This window comes from Corvus hawaiiensis, chromosome 2, assembly GCF_020740725.1.
Source record: "Corvus hawaiiensis isolate bCorHaw1 chromosome 2, bCorHaw1.pri.cur, whole genome shotgun sequence".
Lineage (NCBI taxonomy): Eukaryota > Metazoa > Chordata > Aves > Passeriformes > Corvidae > Corvus > Corvus hawaiiensis.
In genome coordinates this window covers 24049752-24074560 of record NC_063214.1, presented here as the reverse complement: position 1 = coordinate 24074560, position 24809 = coordinate 24049752, and the positions used below count along the sequence as shown (strand labels likewise).

The 24809-nt window shown below is 41.0% G+C and overlaps 1 protein-coding gene across 3 annotated transcripts; it reads left to right on the top strand.

The window, feature by feature from the left end:
* Nucleotides 1-497: 497 nt before the first annotated feature.
* TFG (trafficking from ER to golgi regulator) lies at nucleotides 498-24452 on the top strand. 3 transcript variants are annotated; one of them, XM_048293867.1, is made up of 9 exons: nucleotides 500-625; nucleotides 2986-3090; nucleotides 4722-4930; nucleotides 11638-11721; nucleotides 12564-12710; nucleotides 14176-14343; nucleotides 17055-17195; nucleotides 21149-21238; nucleotides 23678-24452. In XM_048293867.1, the coding sequence occupies exons 3-9, from the start codon at nucleotides 4747-4749 to the stop codon at nucleotides 24034-24036; spliced, it is 1173 nt and encodes a 390-aa protein (XP_048149824.1). In that variant the 5' UTR covers nucleotides 500-625; nucleotides 2986-3090; nucleotides 4722-4746; the 3' UTR covers nucleotides 24037-24452. The 3 variants fall into 3 exon arrangements, with proteins under 3 accessions (XP_048149825.1, XP_048149824.1, XP_048149823.1); XM_048293866.1 differs by having other exon boundaries at nucleotides 23675-24452; XM_048293868.1 differs by lacking the exon at nucleotides 14176-14343 and having other exon boundaries at nucleotides 498-625; nucleotides 23675-24452.
* The last annotated feature ends 357 nt before the right edge of the window (nucleotides 24453-24809 follow it).

The following is a 24809-nucleotide window of genomic DNA, read 5'->3' as shown; positions in this document are numbered from 1 at the left end:
CCAGCACAGCGTGGCTTCGCTGCTGCATGAAGAAAGGCAGCGGAAATCTCAAATATCCCAGAGTAACATGAGGTCCAGTTCCAGTAAATCTGGGAGAGGCGCCCTTACGAATCCATTCCCGCACCTTCGACTGACAAAACTCCGGAAATTAGCCACAGATTAATGGTTTTTTCTATTAGGGGGACAAGCTCTGAATGCAAGACAGGAGAGTGTGAGTGCGTGTTGAGTGTACGATACTAATGAATACCTGGATGCGACCATTCAAGGATGAATGGCTCCTGTGTGTGGTTGGCGGTGTCTAACAAGTACAGGGGAATTTTACAGCCCCTTTTTTCTCTGAGCACCACCAGCCTACGAAGGCCAAGGCTCGTATTTCGAAAGAAATCCTGCGTCAGTGCGCGGCCCCGCCGACCAGCGCCAGGGCGGCCGTGTCGGGCCCCTCCTCAGCCCATGGGAGGGGCCGGGGCCCCGCGCGGCGGAGCGCGCAGGCGCGCGGCTCGCGCAGGCCCGGCCTCGCTCCGGCCCCTTCTCTCTGCCCTGCCACGTACGGGCGGCGGCGGCCGGGCCCGGGCTCGCGCGGGGCTGGACGGGGGGGCTGCACCGGCGGGACGGTGGAGAAGCCACAGTAAGAGAGCGGGGGCTGCTCCTGGGGGCAGCCGTCTGTGGAGGCGGCGGGAAGGAGGGGGAGAGGGGCAGCCTTGGGTTTGGGGTGAGGCGACCATCCCCTCCTCCCCTCCATCGTTCCCCGGTGCCAGGGGCGACGCGGCCCCTGGCGGAGGGGCCGGTAGACCCCTCGCGTCCCCCCGGCCGCGGCTGAGGGAGGCGGAAAGCGCCCCGCGGCCTCCTGGGCCCGGGGGAGCGGGAGATCCCGGGATCCCTCCCTTTGTACGGCCGGGTGTTCCCTGGGTCACCCAGCCGCTTTCCCTTGGGAGCCACAGGAGCTGCCGACTCCTCATTGCCAGGCGGGGAATGGCTGTGACTCCTGTTCCTGTTTCGGCCGGGCCTGCCCGTATGGGAACTGGAGAAAACCGAAAAGAGCTCTTCTCCTTTCTGCTCCCTCCCTTCACCCCCCCCAGCTGTCTTGGGAAAACTCATGGCTCACTCCGGAGTGGCGTTTGGGAGGCAGTCCTTGTCCGTGTTCCTGTCGGCTTCACCCTGATCCTTAACCCTGTTTTGACAGGAAAAATTGAAACAGGAGTGCCTGTCCTTCCCTTGCCTAGGCAAGGCTGTTTTTCTCTGCTGTTGTGCAAAAATGGTAGTGAAATACGATGTGGTGATGGGATGCTGGTTTTAGAGGGGATCCTGAAGTGACTGGCCTAGATTGGGCAGTCCCTGTCCACATGCACCACCTAGATTAGTGCATGATGTGAATAGAAAGTGACCCGGGAGGGGAGGAAACGTCTGTACCTGCTAAATGCATGTGCTACACCAGGAAGGTTAGAAAGATTGTCAGTGTGATTCTTATGGGAAGCAATCTTTAATCGGAAACATGGAGACATAAATGTTTTTTGGTTGGTTGATTCCCCCCCACCCCTCCCCAGGAAAGTAGACACACGTTGATTCTGTTAAAAAGCTCATTAGTGTGCATTCTGGATGTGTTCTCTGAAAAATTCTCTCAATGGAGTCATCCGTTCAGCTGTGTCACAGTGAGGGGAAAAAGCTTTAATGCTGTGTAATTCAGTAATTTGAACATTTCACATAGTTTTCTGTAACACTTGCAAACAGCTGCAGTGTTTAGAATCTGTGTCTTTAAATCTGGACACCTTCAAGCAGAATGGAGAACAGCTGGACCAAAAAAAAGCGCGTTTAAATATTTTCCTGCTACCTTTTCATAGTCATTGATAGAGAGGAGGTTTCTCTGGGTGATGCTGGTAAGTAAGTCATTTCAGTAGCTCCTTTCCTTGCACAAAGATACGAATGATACGTTCAAGCTGTTGAAAGGCTGCAGGAGTTCAGCTATGTGTTCACCAAAATGTGTATGTTTAGGACTTAGAGATGAGGTTCATTTCTTACTGCTAACAGTTTCTGAGTAGCATATATTGTAATGCTGAAGAAGCAAAACCAGTGCTCAGCTCTAATGTTTAAACAACATGAGGGGGTAGCTACATGAACTCTTTGGTTAAACCACTCTTAGATGCATTATCTGTATCCCGTATTTGTCCAGTGCAGTGAGCTTAGCAGTGGAGCTGTAGCAGGTCTGGGGTGAAAGGGGCACTATCTTCATGCCTTACTCACTTCATAAAACATGAGTCAGGCATCAGAAAAGTAGCTTCTTGCTGTTCACCTCGTTAGTATGTCACAACAGTCTCTTGCTGTCAGGAGCAGGCACAACCCTTTTTAAAGGGGAGCATTTCATACCCAGGATGAGGGGAGCAGCTGCCAGCATTTGAGAACCAGAGAGTGGCTTTGTGTCTTCTCTGGGGTTTGCTTGTTCTCTGCCTTCATCCTTTATGTTCCAGTTTACTTCCAGTTCGGTTGAAAGAGGAGAGCTGGGAAGCCCAGCTTTATGTGGATGAGGGGAACCTACTGTTTTTCTCTGGTTAGCAGTGAATCATCTAAAAACCAGATTATGGATGTTTGAAATCAGCTGTGCATGTGAGAGAGAAGAGCTTGCCAGTAGGGTACACCCGTGGGGTCAGAGGAAGGAGCCAGGTGTGTTCCTTACTGGACTGTTCTGTATGCTAAATCATCTCTTGGAGATTGTCCTGGAAAGGAATACATTACTGTTAGGAATTCCTACATGCTATTAGAAAATTTAGAAAAAATAATCTTCTAGTATGAAATTAAAAGTCTTGTTCAAGATCTACTTTAGATGAACTCAAATTCTATAATACTCAAAAGTGTAAATCTGATTGTTACATTATGGATAAAGCAAGGGCTTTTTAAATTGGGTATATTCACTAAAATGTTCTAAAATGAAAAATTGATGTGAATTGTGTCATTCTAGGGAAGTGTGACTGTAAATATGTTTCTTTTCTGATGCAGCTTACTGTTCTCTGGCACTGATAGTGCATGGCGGCTTGTCCTAACTCAGTCCTGAAGTGAGGTGGGAAAACTGTCCAATAATCCAGCATCACTAAAACAGACAAGGTAATGTTAAATGGATATTTTTGGCAAGGAAATGAAAGGAAACCCGTGGGTCGATACAGTTTTATTTTTTAATGCTTAAATAAAAAAAAATCCAACAACCAACCAAATTGTGCAAAACCCTATGCTTTTAAATCTAATTTAAAGTTAATCAGAATGGGTTGATGTGCCTGTAGTCAAGACTCCTATGTTGCAAAACCTGAATAATGCATTAGCGAGCATTAACAATACTATAAACTTCACTGTTTCATCACAGTATCTCAGCAGCAACGTGGCTCTGTTAATTGCAGGTCCCTTTTCCCTGCAATTAGACTATATCCACCTACCTCCTCTTATGTGTGGTGAGGAGAGTGAGTTTTGTTCAATAATTGCTTCTATCTCTTTGGGCTAAACAAAGAGATTTGCCTGAAATCTGCTTTATATTAAGTTAATTACCAACCCCACCAGAAATTTAATTGCAATCTAAAGATAGCATCATACTGTATCATTTTACTGCAAAATATTGTCACTGAAACAGTAGATTTTAATTTATACAGGTGCATCAAGGAATGTATTAAAGGCTTTAGCTGAGTGTCTTGTTTCTGGTAGGAGAGAATTAATTTTTAGTGCAGTACTTAAAAATAGACTGACTATAGCAAAATTCATTTTTCTCATAAGGCACTGTGTTACAACATCCTTAAAGGTAAGGGAGAAATAGCTGCATATCTCTGAGAAGAGTTCTTGCACAAGAGAATGAGCAACATACTTGCCTGCGTGTGGCTTCAGAAGTCTTGATTTGGATGTGGGCTGTCTACATTTTAAGATCTCCAGTAACTGTACTTCAAATGTTAAGATAAAACTGCTTCTTTAGTTGCTCCTCATTCCAGATCTATTGTTTTGACCCTGTCCAGAGCAGTGAAAATAGGAGAGCACATTTGACTAACTACCTGGATCTCTTGTTTGTGGGTTTTTTTTTCCTTCTCATTCCTCTTTTGAGTAACTTCACTGTAGTTTCAGATTTTTAAATGTAAAGCCTTTGTGTTTTCAAGTGAGAGATGCTTCATACAAAGTGGTAATTTTAAAATTTTCTTACATAAAGTGATAAAGGTATAACAGAAGTATATGTTGTGTGCTGCTAGGACACAAGATGGCTTTGTTGCACTTCCTATTAAGTTGGAGCAGTTGCTCACTTCTTAAAATGCTGAGAGTAACAGACTGTTCTGACCACGTGTTGAGCCCCATGAGTAGCTAATGTGTGGTCTTCTCAACCGCTTTTAAAAGTCTGAAATCTTGATTAAAATATCTCAATCAAAATTTAAAAATTGTGTATCTTCCTGTCTGGGGAAGAACCCTCAGTTCTGATCATCCATGTGATAATGGGTGTTTAGCTCTGCACTTCTTTGTTCAAGAAAAAATACATGATTCAGCTTGATCCCCTTAGTAAAGCCACCTTACAGCCTATAATCTTTGATATATTTGTTCTGGCAGTCATTTCTTAAATGAAAAAAAAAGCCATTTGTTCTTTTTCATAACTGGGGGCATGTAAAAATAATCGAATCAGATGATAATGTAAAGCTTCACAACTGTCATCAGATAGACTAAAATAACTAACAGTTGAGTTTTCTGAAATGTTTTTAATGTTTTGCTCCTAACAGGTCTGCAGGCGATAAGAAATCCACCATGAATGGGCAGCTGGACTTAAGTGGGAAGCTGATCATCAAAGCTCAGCTTGGGGAAGATATTAGGAGAATCCCTATTCATAATGAAGATATCACCTATGATGAATTGGTGCTAATGATGCAAAGAGTTTTTAGAGGAAAACTTCTGAGCAATGATGAAGTCACAATAAAATATAAAGATGAAGGTAAGGTTTAATTACTGCTGTTGAAATTTAGTTGACTACTGTTGTTCTGATATGTTTTATCTATGGATAAAAACTTTGAAATTCACCTTTCAGAATTGTCCAGTGTCATGGGCAAATGCAAGTGATTTCTTGTGAAATCTTTTTAATCAGACAATATAGAAGCTGTATCTCTTGTTAGGCTCTCTTAACAACATTTACTCAATTTTTTTCTGAAATATTTCCTCCATTTTTTCTCTCTGAAAGTACATTTTTTGCTGTTGCAGGAAGCTGATCGCAGGTTTCTCTTCTGTTCACTCATTTAACCATTTTTTTGAGTTTTCAGTGGGTTTGAAGGTGAAAAGAGAATAAACATGTATGACCTAACACAAGCTTCTTTATAAGACTGAAAACATGATTTATGTGGTACTAATTCTTGATTGTTTTCATCCATCAGTAAAGATTAGAATAATAATTTTAACTTGAAATATGTATGAAAAGTTGTCGTTTCTCCGTGGGACCATTTGAATTGCACATTGGTTGTTCCAAAGAAAATATTGATAATTAGTGTTAAAACAAACATAACCTTAAGGACTTCCACAGAATGAAAAGAGCCCTATTTGAGACGCATTGAGACAAAGTTATGATTGGAGGGTTTTTCCTCTTAGAATATCAGTGGGGAATGGATAAATTACTTAATCTGGGACAGAGGGATGGTGTTGATAAAATGAAACTTGGAATGAAGTGATAAAATCCAAAGTCTCTTAAAGACTGTGATAATTATGCTGTTATACAGTAAAAAGTGCTACTTTACTGAAGCAGTCAGGTTCATTTTTCTTAATAGGCCTAGGAAACTTCATTGCTGTTTGTGGTACCTAAAATATCAAATAACTTTTGTTCTTGTATCTAATCAATAAAATTTCACTTTGAATGACCCTGAGACAATTTTTTTAGGTTCACGAAGCTTTTGTGATGCTGCTTATCAAAATAGATAAGCAGTGTAGGCCTAATATTTTGGGTCTTGATCTGTAGTGGGAGGGTGCTCAGTGGATTTGTGGTGGTTTTGTTTTCCCTCTTACCACGTAATTTTTTTTTTTACTTTCTGGAATGAGAAAGGTGAAAGGAGATTGGATGCTTTTTCTTCAGGTTAAAGCTTCTAGTTACTTTGGGTTTTTTTGCATTCTTACCTGTTCTTCAAGTATATTCTTCTGGGGTTTTTAGTGTATATTACTGTCTCTGTTTTATTCAAAATAAGATAATGGTGTATGATGGAGACAGTAATTATGGGTTCATTCTTTGGTTGTCTTTTACAGTCTAGAGACTTCCTGCTTTTACTTTTAGCTTTCTTTGTCTCAGAATTGTATTGGGTTTGTGTGGCCAGGTTTTGGTAGTGGAGGGGCTACAGGGGAGGCCAAAGCCAGGCAGCTCCAGGACAGACACGCTGCTGGCCAAGGCTGAATCAATCAGAAATGGTGGTAATGTGTCTGTGGTAACATAGTTAAAAAGGAAAAAAAAAGTTATAGCACAGATGTAATTGTGGCCAGAGAAGAGAGGAGCAAGGATATGTGAGAGGAACAGCTCTGCAGACACCCACGTCAGTGGAGGAGGAGGGGAAGGAGGTGCTCCAGGCACCAGAGCTGAGATTCCCCTGCAGCCCATGGTGCAGACCATGGTAAGGCAGGATGTGCCCCCGCCGCCCATGGAGATCAGTGGAAGTGCAGAGATCCACCTGCAGCCTCTGGAGGAGCCTCACACTGGAGCAGGTGGATGCCTGGGAAGAGGCTGTGACCCCGTGGGAGGCCTGTGCTGGAACAGGCTCCTGGCAGGGACATGCAGACCCATGGAGAGAGGAGCCCATACTCAAGCAGGTTTCCTCGTAGGACTTGTGACACTGGGCGGGACCCATAGTGGAGCAGGCTGTTGTTGAAGGACTGCATGCTATGGAAAAGTGACCCATGTTGGAGCAGTTCCTGAAGAACTGTTGGCAGTGGGATGCACTCACATTGGAGAAGTTCATGGAGGACTTTCCCGTGGGAGGGACCCCAAGCTGGAGCAGGGGGAAGGACTCCTCTGCCTAAGCAGTGGCAGAAACCATAATCTTCATTCTGTGTGCCCCTGCACCACTGGGGGAGGAAGAGATAGAGGCTGGAAAGGAAGGAGGGGTTGAAAGGTGATTTTAAGATTGTTTTATTTTTCATTAGCTTGCTCTGATTTTGTCTGGTAATAAATTCAGTTAATTTCCCCAAGCTGGAGTCTGTTTTGCCCATGACAGTAATCAATTTGTTATCTCTCCCTGCGCCTGTCTTGTATCTTGTCCTTTCACTGTATGTTCTCTGCCCAGCCACTTGTGGAAGAGAGTGATAGAATGGCCTTGGTGGATACCTGGCATCCAGCCAGAGCTCACCCCCTACACAGAATGTACTCCTATTCCACTGTGATTTCAGTGTATACTATCCTAGCTGATCATCACTACTAAAAACAAATAAATGTTAGTATCAGCGGTAGTTGCAAGTGATCAAGGAAAAGGTTAACAAGGCTTCAATTTTCTTGTCATATGAGAGCTGTGATATCGTTAACTTCATTTCAACTAAGCTAAGATTCTTTAAATCTATTTCAGTCATGAGGTGCATTGGAATGTATATATTTTAGTTGTTTCTATTTTGTTATTTATCCCCTAAGACCTGCAGGAATGCTTGTCTGGATCTGTTACAAGGAGGTATCTTGAACTGGTCTAACAATGTCCATCTGTGTCTTCTCCAAATTCATGTGCACAGTCTTTGAGCATTCAAAGAATGCTTCATCTACCCCTCCATATTCCTACATTGTATTTAGCTTACGTGGTGCTTAAAAAGAAGTCTCAGGTATTGCTTTGTGAAGTCAAGTTCTAGATTCAAGCTGGCATCTTTCAAACTCCTGAGCTAAGGAAATTGGTCTGCTAGATATGAAACAATTTTCATGTCCTATTTAATCTTCTTGAGCACGTAAAACCCAATGTCAGCAAAAAAACCCCCAACCCCAAACAAACTAATGAGAACTGTCAGCAGTGAATTTGTATGAATCAAAGAGTAAAATTGCATCTTAAGCACGCCATGTTACTGAGTTGCACATGCTAAAAGGCCCTATAGAGCCAATAACAAGAACTTCACTTTTTTTTAAGTTATGCTTGAATTTAAAACAGACGGTGTAATGTGAGGTTGGCCTTTTTGCTCTTGTTCTTCATTACCTTAAAATAGAAGTTGGTGTCTCTGTGTCAGAGCAAATAATGGATTGTTTACTCATACTGCATGTATTCAAGCTGCTGTGTTAGTCAGTAATCTCTCAGCCTTTGGGGAATTTATCAGTGAAGGAAAACTACATTTTGATGTAGTGTGGATTTTTGTTTGTGTGAGATTTTGTTTTGGTTTTGTTTTTTCAAAAATTGACTAAATGAGAAATATAAGGGTAGATAAATCTAGTAGATAATGAAGCTTAGTAGATGAGGAAACAGCTGCCAGGGCAAAGGAATGAGGCAGATTTCTAATGTCATAAAGGTTGAAATGCATCATGGTGATGCAGCATTAATGCTAAAATACCTTGCAGTCCATTCATTAGTTAAGGGTGTCACTAGTTTATAGAAAGATAAAAAAATTATAATTGGCATAGCAGAGAATGTGATACATGGGAAATTGTAGAGAGGGAAAGCTGTGTCCCTTGTAAAAATGAGAAAGATAATTTCTTAAAATAACAAGATTAGTAGAGAAAATAAAGGAAGGTCTGTTCTGTTTTCCAACAGAAAATAATTAACATTGTGTAATAGTGTGTCATGATAACAGGAATTAAGCTTCATTGATATTCCTTAAGATGAAAAGTTTTTTTGCTAAATCTAATATACTTGTCAGCTATTTCTATGGCTTGACATATATCTTATGAATCCTGGCATATACTCTACTTGGATAATAACTTGGTGGCTACCAATAGGAATCACAGAACTGACGTCATGCATCTAACAAGATTCTGTACTTGGTGCTTCTCAGCCTTTTTTTTCTGCTAACAATTTAAAATAGGTAATTATTCATTATTTGAAAATGCCTTCAACCTAAAGGTTAAAGTAGGTGAGGGAGAATTGAGATGGAATGATCCCAGTTCTTTTGGATGACATTAATCCATATAAGCCATGTGTATTGATGTGCATTTTCATTTCACTGTGCAGGATAGACTGTTTAGAACATGCATCTTTGTTCAGGCAGTGAATCTGAGTGTTGACTGATATGACAGAAGAGCATCAAAGGATGGTTTGCCAATGTTGTGGATTGCTAAGGGAAGTAATTATCATTTATTGTGTTACCAGGATAATAAGGAATAGAAGGGCTTTGTGTTAAGACACCAGTGGATTTTGGTATCAGCATTTAGGAAAGGTTACTGAAAAGCTGGAGGAAGCGTGTGAGTTGGAGGGAACGCACACCTCATCCCATCCCCCTTTACTGCCAAAGAAAAAAAAATCTGTTTAACTTTGATTAAGTCTGATTGTCTAAGTCCCGTTACGGATCATAATGGCAAACAGGGACACTGATCTTCCTCTTCCTCACACTGGTGAGGTGGCAACAGTGAGACTGCTTGTCTGTGCTCGCTTTTAATGTGTGCACTCCAGGACAAAGAGACTTGGAAAAGCTGCAGAGGGTCCAGCAGGGTGTGGTGAGGACAGGGAGGGGCTTTGTGCAGGTGGCCTTCAGGGAGCACGGGAGGGAGCTGGGCTTGTTCACTGTGCTGAGGGGGCTGAGGGCAGAGTTCAGAGCAGCTTAGAGTAGAATGGGAGTTGCAAAGACCATTGAATGTGACCTGTTTGCAGTAGCACTGGATGGCAGCACCCAGAAATTGCAGTTTGAGAGGCTGAGCCTGAGTTTTGGCGAGGAGGGCAGTGTGTCACTGGAGCAGGCTGCCTGGTGGGGTTTGGAGCCCTCATTTCTGGAGACTTTCCAGTCTCTAGTCAGAGAATCCATGACTGATACTGCTATCAACAGATGTCTTTTGAGATTGTGAAAGTGGAGACAGAGCATAAAAAAAAATCTTTGGAGGCAGCAGTATTTCTTTCGGGAAAAACTTGAAAATTATTTTTTATGCCATCACTTCATTAGTATTTGCAACTTTATTTTGTTAGAAAGCACCTTCTTTGAAGACTGACAGGCACTGTGAGGTGTTATTAATAATACTGTACTTAAAAAAACCTTCCATTGCAGAGGTGTTACTTGTAGTCAGGTATTACAAAATGAGAATATGTAGTTCTTCAAATTCTGAGCTGTTTTTGACTTGGTATCACATATTTTATGACTGTTCATACTGAAGTATTAATTTATTTGAAAATTTTAACCATAACTTATATACAGGTTGTTTGCCTTTGTCACCAATGTGTAAGGAATTTATATACATTCAAAATTTTTAGGCAGTAATCTGTAATGGAAAACGTGTTCCTGTGTCTGTCCAGAGAGCCTGCTTGCTACAGCGTTTTTGGAGGAACCTGGGCAGCCTGGAGTTGGCTTTGTTCCAAGCTGTGTGTCATTTGTCTAAACACTGTTGCTTTTCAAGGTGAAACATCACTAGATGGTGTTTCGCCTCAGTTCGAAGTCATCAAACTGCCCTGGCAGGAAGTGTGCCTGCTATCCCTTGTGCCAGTACCCGTTTTCCTGATAATGTGCTCCCACTCTTTCCTTTGCACTGCTTAGCTTGGGTTCATTTAAGCTATTAATAACCTGTGGAATATGTTAAACACTAGAAAATCTGTCCTGCCAAAGACAATAGTCTTGTTTTAGTTGTGATTTTGTTGAGTAAGTAAAGATGTTAATGTAGCTTTTCTTGACTCAAAAATCGTGAGAGACCAGACTTAATGGGAACTTGGTATCTCTTTTGAGGTACGATTAATTAATACGATTAAAGGTGATCAGTGCTTTGTGTATGGCCCTTTGTATCTTAAAAATAAATGATTCCATCCACTTGTAATATAGTTCCTGTGACTGATGGCAGTGCGCAAATTCATTAGGATCCTCTGACATGTGACATGGGAGAAACCCATGCCTAAGATCTGTGACTTCATGTCAAATTCCTGTTTGAGAGAAGTTTTCTTCTGACTACTTTGGCATCTTCATGTGTTAATACTTATTTGTGTGTTAAAGCTGAGAGAGATCTTTAATATTCACTTCTACACATGAACTTTGTTTTTCAGCAAGGGAATGGTAATAGTCTTGCAACTCATGTGTTCTGAATATAACCTGAGGAAGTGTTCTAGACATTTGAAATTTTCCCTTGTCAGCATCTGTGTTTTGATTTTTAAAAATTGAGTTGGGTTTGGTTTGGGCCATTTATCTGACTCCTGTCTGTTCATGAACAGCATGGTTCTGGAGGCACTCAGCAGAGGCATTTCACTTTTAACTGGTAGCATCATTCTTTCTGGTGTCGGACTTTGCAAATTCTTAGCTCTAATATTTCATCCTGTATGTAAACATAAAAGAATGATGTGCTATATGGAACATCAAAGGGCTAATTTGGAACTTTTGGAACCAGTCATGCTTCTGTCTTACCTTCTGTGTATGATTTTTTTGCACGCTGATTCTTGCACTAAAATAATAAACATTTTTTTCTAGTGACCTCACAATCAAATAGGGAAATTTGGGTTTGAGTAATGAAGGAACATTTCTGTCCTAATGTAAAGTTCAGTAGTCACAGGCTATGATTTTAATGTAACTTTTTCTTACTCTTTTCAGATGGAGATCTTATAACAATTTTTGATAGCTCAGATCTCTCATTTGCAATTCAATGCAGTAGGATACTTAAACTGACATTGTTTGGTAAGTATAGAAGACTGTATTTTTCAATTTCTTCTAAATAATATTTATTAAGATTCAGGCAGTAGGCTTCACTGGAAGGTACAAAAAACTTTAAATTTGTCAGCTTATAAGGTGAAGAAAAGGCAATCGGTACATTAGAACTGCTGAATTAATACATGATATCTGGTTTCTCGTGATGTTTTTCATGAGACTTCTGAACTTAATGGAAACTGAAACTACTGCTTTTTATAAGATTGCTGAAAGTATTTGGCATGTGTACATATACATGTGATCAGTGGTTCTTTTCTTCCTTAGTGCTCTTTTCCATGTTATCTTCCACTCTCTAGCATTTGTAGGGTTTTCTTCACAGGTGCATGAGAATTTGAAGCTGACGATTATCTTACAGTGTTACTGGTACACTGCTCCAAACTAGTGTTAGTTGCTTGGAGCTGAATAGATCTTAACATTTATCCTTTAGCCTTTGTGTAAAAGTTCTGTATTTTCAAGCTGCTGTAGGTAACTTAGCATCTAGTTCCAAGGAATAGCTCCTGCCTTTAACCTGGACACTGACCTGATTCATGAGTTGCCGCAGTGTCGCGTGTGCTGCGTTAGTTCTAAAGGGACGCTTACTGTGGACTTTGCTTTGGTACTGGAGCTTTTGCTGAACTGAGATTCTATTAAAGGAACAGTAAGCTCTAGAATGAGTTCAGTCTGTGTGGACTAAACTTTGTCACTTTAAACTCCATAAAGGATGATGATGCTACAAGCAAGTAAGAGTTTGAATTTTTTTTTGTCATCTTAAACTGAAGGTTAGAACTGGATGTTAGCTACAGTCTTAAGTTTATCTAATTGCTGTTTTGCAGTGAATGGACAACCGAGACCCCTAGAATCTAACCAGGTGAAGTACCTGCGCCGAGAGCTGATAGAACTTCGCAATAAAGTCAATCGTTTACTGGACTGTTTAGAACCACCAGCGGATCCAGGGCTTTCCACTAATCTGCCTGAGAGTGGTAGGCAGCCTGGCAAAGGGTTGTTTGCTTTGATTTGCAGAGTGGTGTGCTGTTTAACAAAATGAAACATGGATCATTCTTAATTGTTGCTTGATGGCCCAGAACTTAATTTTTAATAGCTTTAGCTATTTCAGAGGCTGAACTTTCATTTGAGGTATGTGGAGTAAAGCACTGAACTAACTTAGGAATGAAACTTCAGAATCCAAGGTTTTGTTGCAATGTATGAAAACACTGTAACTAACACCTGTGAACCCCAGCAATGTCTTGAAAGGGCTTTTAGCTAAATTAATAGTTTGTTGTTGCTGAAGAGTTCTTGCTCGCAGTTGAGTAGTCCCTCTGCTTACTTTGGGCTAGCTCTGGTGCTTATCTAGTGTTGCTAAGCAAGTTTGATTCACTAAAACAGTAAGAAGTGAATTCAGCAAAAATTATATCCACTTTTTTTGCCAGGTTAGGAAATTGAATCCACACATTTTGAGCTCAGACCAGCATCAGAGCTGTCTCAGGGTAAGCAGCACAAGGGTGCAGGTAGGAGTGGGAAAGGATTTTTGGGGGAGGGCAAAATGGGAAAGAAAAGTCTTATTCTCACAGTTTTGAGGTCTTGATCTCCTAGCTTAGGGCAGTTGTACTGCTGCAAACATTGTATCTCTGTTTGCTCAACTTCAGAGTTTGGGTCAGCTGGACACAGAAAATAATGACACAAAGTCATGAAGTACAGTGCTCTGAGTAAAGAGGTGAAAGAAGAACATCAGCCTGCCTTTTAAGAAATGTTGCTTTTGTATCTGCACTTTTAAATTTTACTGCTTTTGCTGCTTAAAAAAATCCCAGCCCTGTTCCTACAATATATGCAAATACTAATTTCAATGGAATACCATGGATTCTCGTTACAACCTATTTGGAAGGAGGTTAGAGTGATGATCTAAGAGTGTAAACAAAACTAGCCATTCTGTATCTATCTGTACTAGTTTGTTTTTAACAGAAAATGTAGCACTAATTAGGCAAGGCAATTCTGAGCAATTCAGTTACGTGTATAGTTGCAAAGATCTCAACTTCACCTATCAGCTTAGGAAAAATTAGTGGAGAAAAGTAGAGTACAAAGCAGAAACTGCAGTGATAAAACACCATAATAAGCTGGAACTATCCTGTATGTTTTTCTTATTTTGAATTCTTTGTAGTCAATTCATTTGTTTGAAGCAGGAGCTTTGTGCCTTTGAATTTCAGAACACGTGGTATAGGATATTGATACTCCTCAGTGTTAGTGTATCTTTAAGTAACTGTGAAAGAAACCTAAGCTTTGTGATCCATCCCAGATACAGCAGTGATTCTTTGCTGTTACCCTAATGTGCCCATTTCAACAGTTAAATTTCTAAAGCCCTCAACTCTGCGGTCTTAAGGTTGCTGTAGTGCAATGTGTGTGTGCTGGTGTTTCAGTTCTGGAGAGCTGGTAACTGGGCGTTTTGCTTTGTAGATGCTGTAGATGGTAGGGATGAAAAGCCTGCTGCTGCTGACGCTAATGTTAAGCCATCCACTCAAGTTATAGCAGCGAGCATGTCTGCATTCGATCCACTAAAGAACCAGGATGAAATCAGCAAGAATGTCATGTCAGCCTTTGGCTTGACAGATGATCAGGTGTCAGGTAAGGATGTGGCTGGTGAAAAGGAAAGCTTAATCTGTTCATAATCAATGACTCCAGTTTTGATTTGTAACAAAGCATGTGTATTTTGGATATATTAAGCTGTGTTCTGTGTTCACTATTTCTTTTCAGAATTCTAAAATTTGCTGTGTTAAGGTGTTGTATCTGTGTGCTAACTTTTGTATACAAAATGTTGAAATGTTGCTGTTGATTTTAGCATTGTGTTTTAGCTTGGAGTAGAAAACAGCTTCATTTTTTAAAAAATTTGAATTACTTAAAGCTATTGTGTAGACTAACTTAATTGTTATCTGCCAGTGATAGAAGAACCCATTGCTCTGCTTTAGGGTTTGATCTTGCAGTTCATGTTCTTGGCTTGTGCTTCTGCTGTTTGGGTCAGTCAGGATGTGTTATATGACCCCACCTTTTCTCTGTCTTGTGTTAGAAGTAAATAGAGTCAACTTTTGTACTATTAACAGAAAGGAATAACACACTTGTCTGACTTATATTTGTTTTTGAAGAGCTGGAGGACTGTTGGCCCTACTAGTAGAATGCTGAGCATATGAAAACTGATTATACTAAACTGAATGCCATCAGTTTGAGACAGGATAGCTGAAGCTAGAAAAGCAATGTTGAATGTGATAAGGAGTGCAATGCAGAACATAGGGAAGTGATTTTGCACAGAATCTGTGTGGGCCTGGCAAGGTTTAATGGTGCATTTAAACATGAAAATGAAACTGCTGTTAGCTAACAGGATTTGCTGTGTACTCTCAGCTTCAGAGCAAGTGAGTTTTTTATAATATATGAAGTGATGATACAGATGAGCAAGCCAGTAGCATCTGGAGCTTATTTCTTCAGTGTGGCTGCCATGGCAAAAGTGTGGAGTAAAAGGAATAGGTGTGGGATTGTGTCTGTGCAGGATTCAAAATTGTACCCACAGAGAGTGGTTGACTTCAGTGTGAGGTACTGGTCTGTAGGCCAGGCCTATTGTGTGATCTCTTCCTCCATGGCACATTTTGGGTATTGTCACAGCATGGTTCTTTCGCAAGGCTGAAAAAGGTTTGATGGTACTTGAAAACTTGCAATGGGCTCTCTGAACAAGTAAGCAATAGCAAGTGAAGCACAACTGGCAGAAAATTTGAGCTAATTTTTGAATGAGTGGTTTTGTCAGTTTCAGTTAATGTTTTGAGCAGTGATAGTTCAATATTTGCTTCTGAGAGATTGAACTGACTTGACCATTCATTGAACGTACAAAGACCTCCACAGAGGACCATTTAAGCAGGATATAAGAAATCCCATTTCTAAAGCTGTAATCCTGCAGTTATGTATATAAATGCAAATCAAGAAGAAGGCAAATTTAATTAACTTTCCCCTAATAAGGTTAACATGAAAACACAATTAGGGGCTTGTTGGATGCATATTTATATTGTGTAAATATAACATTCTTAAAATTGCAAATTGGCAGCAGCTGTAGTACTTGTGCTTAACTTTAAGTGTGTATTTGAAAGTAGAGTCTCATAGCATTCATACAGTTGGAAAGATCCAGGTTTAAGTTTCCATGTTTCTAACAAAATATTTTGCATTAAATTGTAGTATTTTATATTTGTTCACATGTGTGTTTCAGAACTTCTTACTAATGTAGAGAAAATTTGAATTCCCTGATTCCATGCTGTCTTTGGGTTCCAGCTGGAATATTTTCAGAATTAGCAGAGCAGTCAATTGCTTTTAGACTGAAGCCTGCCATATCATGTCTGGGAGTGTGATTTTAACACCTCTTTGGCGGTTTTCTGTTCACATGCCATTTGACTATCAGTAAAACACTTTGTGGCCTGGTCCATGTGGTTCACTAATCCATTTGGATACTTCCATGCATCTGATGACTTTTCCTGGTCTTAAAATCAAGAGTCATGCACGGTTAGAAGGGAAAAAGGGATTTTACCTTGGTATTTATTTTAAGGATCCTTGGGTGCATTATATCCAGGTCAAATGCACTGAAATGCACCCTGCAAAAATGCACACCCACAATAGATCTGGTATAACATTATAGGTTTTACTAGTTAGCATATCTATCAAAGATTCCCCAGTGAGAGGCTCAAGTGAGCCCCCCTCCCCAAGGAACCTTCCCCTGGATGGTTCTATCTCAGTTTACAGAATGTGTTCTGGAGAGGACCTTGGGGTCTGGGGCACACTGATCCCTAGCTACGAAGCTTCTAAAATGTTCAGTCTCTCAGCTTGACAAACAAGTTCAAGAATGTAGGGAAAAAGCACTAAGAATACAGAAGTTGTAAAAAAGGTATAAAAGGGATATAAAAGAAAAGGCAAAAAATCTTCATGGCATCACAACCTTTCACCTTTTCTCCAGATTAGAAAAAATAGGTAAGTGCATGTTGTGTCCAAACGTGGCAGCTCTTGGTGTGTGTGTGTACAAGGTTAACTCTTGAAGCTGTTGAAAAAGTATGCTATCATGAAGGGTTTTAACTCACAAATGAGTTAAGTTCCTCAAAAGAATGAAATCTGAGTGATCTAGAGACAGGTGGAAAATTCCCCCCCTCAAATATTTTTAAGATGTGTAAATACACACTTAGTTTTAGCTTGGGCATGACACACAGATGTAAATCTGATGTGGAAAAAACGTTAAAAATATTTGCAAAAATTCTTATATGAGAATTTTTTATTTCACATCTGTTCATCTCACATACTTGTTCTTGCTCCTCTAGGACCACCCAGTGCCCCTGCAGAAGAGCGATCAGGAACGCCGGACAGCATAGCTTCCTCCTCTTCTGCAGCCCATCCCCCTGGGGTTCAGGCACAGCAGCCGCCCTACCCCAGCACACAGCCACAGACGGGGCAGGTGGAAGGTAAGCACCGTGCTTTTCTATTGTCCGAGATGTGAAGGATGGTGTCTGATTCTGCCTTCAATTAGCAGACCCAAAGTGGATACCAAACTGCAGATCGATGTATGCCCCTAGGCAGAACAGCTTTTGTCCTCGCTGCCCGTGCTGTTCAGTACAGAAACAGCAGGTGGAGCAGTGGCTCTGTTTGAAAGGGCAGGCGGTGTAACATGAGAGAATTTTCATGGTACTGTTTTCTGCTTGCATCTGTGCTCGTGTCATACACTGTGTGTTGTGTCGAGCTTTCACTCAACTAACAGTTTGTGGACTTGTCTACTATGTATTAAAAGTGTTGTTTACTCATCATTTCTATCTGACAGACTGGAGCCATTATTTCATTGCTTCCTTTTTGTGTATGGCTCTGTGCTGGTCAAGTTAAACCTTGTAACATCTTAAATGCATGGAGTTCCTTATAACTCCTGAGAGCCCCACCTGGCTGTCCTTTAAAGTTTAAGGTCTTAACTCTGCTATTCAGATTTGTTTGCACTATGCCCTTTAACATGCTATGCGACTTCTCAAAATTAACCTATTTTGAGGTTTCCTACATCTGGGCATCATTTTTTTCTGTTCCTATTTTCTAAGTGCACTGAGCATTTTGACCTGCACACTTCTGGATTAAACTGTCTGTGAAATAACCTGCTTTGCTACTTCTTCCTCTGTATGAAGAATAATATAAAGTTGTTTCTGTGCTGGTGTAGGCACAAGTGAGAGCCCCCTGATGCTTGCTTTAATGATGTAATGCTCAACACGTGTGAGATGGTGGTCACAGTATCCATAGTCACTTGGATTGTCTTGCCTGAAGGGAATAAGTAATATTTTGATCAAGCAGAGTATTTGAACAGCTAGTAGTTATGTATATTTAAAGAGGTATGAATACTGTTGGTTGCAGTGGAGGTTACTTCTTTTGCAGCTTTCAGCCTTTTTTTGCTTATTAGTCAAGTATTATAGCAAGAGACATTTTTGTCTTTAAATAGCTTAGAGTGGTTTGGCATTTATGTATAAAAGTTACTTTTGCAAAAAAGGGCTCCAGGTTCTTCTGTTGGCAGCCAGAAAATTTAATGTTCAGAAACCATATTCTCAGCTACTGAATTTGCATTTTGAGTTTGTTTTTTTTAGTTTAGTTTAATACAGTAAGGTAAGAAGTTTTAAGTGTTGCTGTTAAACTAGAACTGAAACAAAGAAATGAAACACTTAAAAGCACTAGCAACACTAGCTTGGAATCCTGTATGGCTGCTAACACCAGGGAAGGGGAAAAGTATTTGTTTCAGTAAAACTCATCTTACTTGGGGAAGAAGTTATCTAGGCTCATGTATCAGAGTAGATGTAGTGATTTTTCTGAACTTGGATCAAGGAAAGTATAGTGCAACACTAATAATTATAAAGGGTTTGATCTTTAGTTTTATATAGTTTTTATTATTGCTACTGCAATATTTTAAGTATTGATTATATTTTCTTCACTCCATGGTTTAGTCTTTGGGGAAGAGATCAGAGATCAGTTCATTAGAAATATGAGGAGGATTGCTTTTGCTGTGCCTTGTATGCATATGATAAACATCAGCGTCTTACCAAAGCTGGGTAAAGTAGTTGCAATTACCAACTTTATTCCACAGTGTTCAAAGACTTTCCTTTGAAACATGGAGTAGTTTTCCATACTTCACTGAGGTTTGATAGCACCTCAGTCCAGTCGTAATTGGGGGCTTGTGCTGTCCCCATAGAGCCATAACCCAGCCAGAACTTCGGATAAGTTTTGATTGTTAGGTTTTCAACAGGATGAACTCACATATATGGCACTGCTGGTGAAGAGCAGGTTCTGTTAGAAACTAGTTTTGAAACTAGTTTGAAATTATTAGTTCACTTCTTAAAAAAACCCAAAACACCCCAAGCTCTGCTTCCCCCACACACTTTCCCAGTATTTTGAAGATACAAGTAAACTGGTGATGCCAGTCATGTGTCAGTCATTCTGGTTATATCAGGGATTATTTTTTAATGGCATTCTCTGCCAGTAAATGCTGTGATGATTATGATTGGTTATTAGGTTGTTGTTACATGTGAATACCAACTCAACTCACTTCTGTGTGCTGATACTACTGAAGGGCTGCCTCCCTTGAGAAGTTTTCAGTATTCACTAATTTGAATTAAATCAATCCAGCAAAGATATTCTAATACAGTGCTGTGTTTTGTGGCCGGTGCTTTTCTACCACTAAATTCAGTCCTGAACACAGAGAAGAACCAATTATGTAATACTGCTTTTTTAGTCCTTACTGAAATACATGTAAAATCTCATTCCCATAAGCACTTCATGATCTTCTAGGGAAGAGAATGTTGTGTGAATATATGTAAATGGTCTTTATTCTGAATCAGACTAAAAGTCTTTTTCAGTGCACAGGAACAATGGTAAATGCTGGCAGATCCTTCACTGCAATAAGCACTGCTAAGTACAAAACCAGACACTGATGCTGTAGGTCATCTAGTTTTCAGAATAAAAATCCAGGGAGAGAGAAGACTCTGTGTCTGAGGACCCAAAGGATCCCTGCCTGTATTCATGGCTGTAAATTTAAAATGTTTTCTTGAATGGCACTGGAACACCTCTCTGTTCCTCAGTAATGCCTCAGCCTTGGAGAAGACAGCAAGCCTTCTCAGAAACCTTTGGTAAAACTCCATGCTGTTCCTTTGCTATCCCTTTACCTGGGATTTCCAGCAGGTGCCAGTGTGGTCTCTCTGTTAGCCTGCAGGGAATTATCCCAGGACGGGCAGCCTGCTGGTTATTCTCCCAGAACTTCCCCGTGTCAAATGAGTTTAAGAAAGAGAAAACACGCTTTCTGAGCTTCTAATTCTTAAACATCAAGCTAACAGGCTTAAATTCTCTTCCAGCCTTGTGTTCAGCACTCTCATCATCCCACAATAATTGCGCACCAAATAATAGTTTAAGTGACTGCATCATTATAAAGTATTCAGAACACCTTAGTGTGAATGTAAAATACTGTTCCTTTCAGCTACAAATAATGCAGGTAAATAAGAAATAAGGAGTTTAAATCAGTGTGGACAGGGGTCTGTCTGGGAGGACTCGGAGTAGAGTCGAGTTGCTTTTGTCTCGGTGTGGCTCCAAAGACAGAGTTTACAGTGTATTTATACAGTCTGCTGGTCTTTGCAGAATGAATAATAATACAGTAACACTTCATAATAGTAAAGTTTCCATGTCTGCTTCAGTTCAGCTAAGCTTTAGTTTTGGCAGATAATTGATTTTGTTCTTTGACTGTGACTTACTAGATTGAAAAACAGCAGAAGCATAAAGCCTCAACAGGACCCATAGGTTGTCTGAACAAATATTCTGCCTCTTCTGGCCAAGAAATTGAAAACAGTGAATGTAGGAAAAATAAGCATTGACTTGGACTACCCAAGCTTAAGAATGTATGGTTTTATTTTTGCTTCGGGTGTATACCCCTGGGTCTCTTAAGAAGACTTGGCGATGCTAAAAGATGGATGACTTATCTGGAAAATGTGGTAAGCATAAATAATGTACCACTCTGCTTACAGTACTTGGTTGCAGAAATGGTCTTAAAAACCTAATCTAAACAGACAATCTGAGGACATGTTTAACTTCTGAAGTACTTTAATTTACAGTGTAAGTTCTGGAGCAGTAATGGAGATGTTTAAAGATTCCTGGTCTGTTACCAACAAGAGTAGTGCTAACTAAAGTGCATAGCTTCTGGCAGCCTCTGAAAATGTGCAATAGTAAGCCTCACATACCAAATTAGAACTCTTTAGATAAACATTATTTAGTCAGAACAACATGTTTCAGCAACTAAAATCTGTACTTCGGTGTCATTGGGTTTGTTTCTGTGATGTTGAACTGTCAGGGTATTGTTTGCTGTAATGCACCAGGGTACTGGGCTTCAATGAAATGCGTTTTTAATCCCTAGGTCAGATGTATCAGCAGTACCAGCAGCCTGGTTACCCTGCTCAGCAGCCGCAGGCTCAGCCCCAGCAGCAGTACGGCGTGCAGTACCCAGGTAAGCAGCTCTGCAACAGCAGCTCAGCTGTAGGACCTCTCCTGCAGCGCCCGGCCCTGTCAGCAGTTCCTGACCCTGTGGGGCAGGTCAGGGTGCTGGGCTGCCCAGGTTCCTTATGGGAAGTGGCACAATTCAGAAATTGCCAGGAGGAGAACACTGTAGCTGTTTACATTGTTGATACGTAGTCAGAGTTCTGCTGTCTCAGTCCTACTTGATTGAAGGTAGACTTCATTACTAATCAGCAGAACGCCTTGTTAGAAAGGCAGGCAAAATGAATCACCTGAAGGATGCGCAGCCTTCAGGATTATCTTCTGCAATCATGGGATTCTAGCAAGCAAGTGAAACATCCCAATTTAGCTTCCTTAAATATTGAAGGTGTCTAAAGATGGCCCCTATTTCTTGCATCTAGAATGATCTCCATGTGCAAAATTTAGTGGTGTAAACACGGTAGTTGTCATTCAGTAAATCCTTGGCTACTACAAATACTGTAAATCCCAGAGAAACTTTCAAGTGATAGGTTTTTTTTTAGTTTTTGATTTTGCTGATACCTTAAGGTGACAGTAGACTTTTAGCAGAAGAATATTTTAGTGCACTAGTGGTTTATGTGCAGTGAAATATGAAAAGCTGGCTTTGGTGTATACCAAAAATAAACTTGACCTCAGAACTTTTCAGTTACTTCCTTTAGAAGTAGCTGGCATCTAGGAATGCTTAGTATATGCTAGGAATGATAAATCCCGATGAGGTTTAGGGATGAACCTGTAAGAGTAGATTCTGTAACAAATTGCATTTTGCTTTAATACTTTTAGAAAATGATACAAAGCACTTATCATTCCTTGTTTTAAAAAATCTTCCTTAAACTAAACAGAAGACTCCCATTAAGTGACTCAGAGCCAGTGTGACCTTTTCTTGGTGCACAGTAGGAGTTGATCAATTTTTATATAGATGAGAGGATTTGCAGAGCTCACGGAGAAATTCCATGCTTAGCTTGGATAAGAACCCTAGAATACTTGGATTGAAGGTTTGTACCTCAGACCTTGTTCCTGTGCACTGTGTGAGAGCTGGTTGGAGTGTCTAAATGGTATCTTGTTCTCTGCAGATTTCTCCCCCCCACCTTTGTAATTAGAATACAGTGACAGATATGCTGAGGTCTAATTTCAGAAGTAACAAGCCTGCTGGAAGTAGAAGGGTCTGTCTGACTCTCTAGGCTTAAAAACTGGGTGGGCAAACAAAGGAATTGCAACCTGCTTTCTAGTCATATCCTACCATTATCTAATCCATCATTTTACTGATGTTCCTGTGAAAGCTGCAGTGCAATGTGAGTTTTGCGTTCCAGTCAACATCATTGTCAAGTATGAATGAAACGCCACCAAAAACTTATTGAGGCACCTCTGTGTCTCATAACTTATTTCACAATTAACCTAATCTTCAGAAACAGGGTGTTTTTTTGAGGACCTATTGACAGCAGCCTTTGAAGATGTTGAGTCATAGGATCTTTTTGTTTGTGTTGCTTTAGTTCCCATGAGTATTGTCTCCTTTTAAACCCATGTCTCCCCAAGAGCAGGATCCCTTCCCACTCTTGTAGATCTACTAGGCAACAGTGGCTATTTATACCTGGTTGTAAAAATGGACCCTTCAGTGGTTTGTCTCATGAGTAAATTTTGATGCCAGTTTCAAGGTGAGTTTACTCCAGTGCATTCTTACCCTTACTCTTTCCGTTTAGGGCTGTGCACTTTTAATAATTTGTGTGTCTGGTGTTTAATGCTGACAGGATTCCAGTCACTGGAGAGGTTTCATTGCAAGTAGCTGCAGGTGTGTTTCATTATGGATAAAAGTAGCTATTTCTTCATGAAAGGACTTTGTTCTATTTTAAAATTTTTGAGAAGAGAAATTCCCTTTGGAAGCTGGTTTTATACAGAAAAATCAAATTTGCGACATGTGTAAACGGAAGTTTTGTGCTAAAGTATTCTGTTCTACACACCCTTTTCATATTTAACTCTAAGGAACTGAAAACACCTATGATTTATCCAAAGGTATGACTTATATTAAACCCTGAGAGTATTTTCATGACAGTTTAATTTGGAGGTTTTATTTGGGAAAAGGGTTGAATTTCGCCTCATTTGCCAATGAAGACTTTATTTTTTGTGTGATATTAGGGAAAAGACTCCTTGTCTTTTTTCTTCATTTCTTGTCAGTCACAGGAAAACTGTTTTATAGTAACTGTTGTCAGTGTGCTGTGCTACCACGGTGTGCACCAAAACCTCGGCCGTGCGCTTATGTGAAGGGCAGGAAAACTCGCAGCTCACGCTTGGTTTGCCTTTTCTGTGCTTCCTGCATCGTTTTGCGTTTGTCACTGTGAACATGAAAACAAAAGGTCTTTCTGCAGGCACCCACGGTTCTTTAGTGTCTCTCACCCCACCTTGCTCTCTGCCTTTCCAGCAGGCTACAGCCAGCAGCAGCCCCTGTCGCAGCAAGCCCAGCAGTTCCCGGCCTACAGCCAGGCGCCTGCCCCGGCCCCGGCCGCCACCTTCCCGGGGCAGGCGCAGCAGCTGCCGGCGCAGCAGCCGCCGCAGTACCCGGCGGGCAGCTTCCCCCCGCAGCCCTACACCACGCAGGCCTCCCAGCCCGCCGCCTACAGCGGCTCCCAGGCGGCGCCGGGCACCTTCCAGCCGCGGCCCGGCTTCACGCCCCCGCCCGGCAGCACCATGACCCCGCCGCCCAGCGGGCCCAACCCCTACGCCCGCAGCCGTCCGCCCTTCGGGCCTCAGGGCTACACCCAGCCCGGGCCCGGCTACCGCTAAGCAGCTGCCCCGAAGACGGCGACTGACACGTGCGATTCCATCCCGACAGACTCCAGGATTTTTAATTGAGATCCAAAACTGTAATGAGGCAAAACTATAGCTGTTAATTAAATTCTCCTGGGGGGAGGGAAATGACCAAATCTTTCCTGCTTTAAATTGTATTTGCTTCCTAGTTTAATTTGGGGCTGGGTGGTTTTTGGAAAACACTACTTAAATGTCTGTAAAGTGATTGACATTCTAGCTTGCCTTGTCTGAAGGATACGAAGATACTAGTTGGAAGTTTAGCCCACTTATCAGGCTTGTTTTTACTAATACCATGATGTACTAAATTAGATTCATTCTGGAGGTCAAACTAGATATGATGTATTATAAATTGTAATGTTCACATGGAAAATCTAATAAAAACCCTGAATCTATTAAATGCCTGATCTTGATTTTAGAAGTTAGGCAATATTGAACAAGACAACTGTGCTAAGACCAGTGTGCATGCTGGGTGTAAAGAGCAGCGGTGCTGGGGTTGGGAGATGTCTGAGTGTGTAAATGGAGAAGTGCTGTGACTGCAGATGGCTTTCACAGAGGTTTCACAGCAGGAGCTGGTTTTGTGCTGTCTGGTGTCATTAATTGTCAAGTGACCCTTTTACCAAATGGTTAGAAACGAATCTGTAAAATCTTAAAGCCTCTTAACCAATTTTGCTTTAACAAGGTGTGGGGGAGAATTCATTTATTACTTGAAAATTTAAACCAAATATGTATCTTTAAAAAAGAGCTCTTAG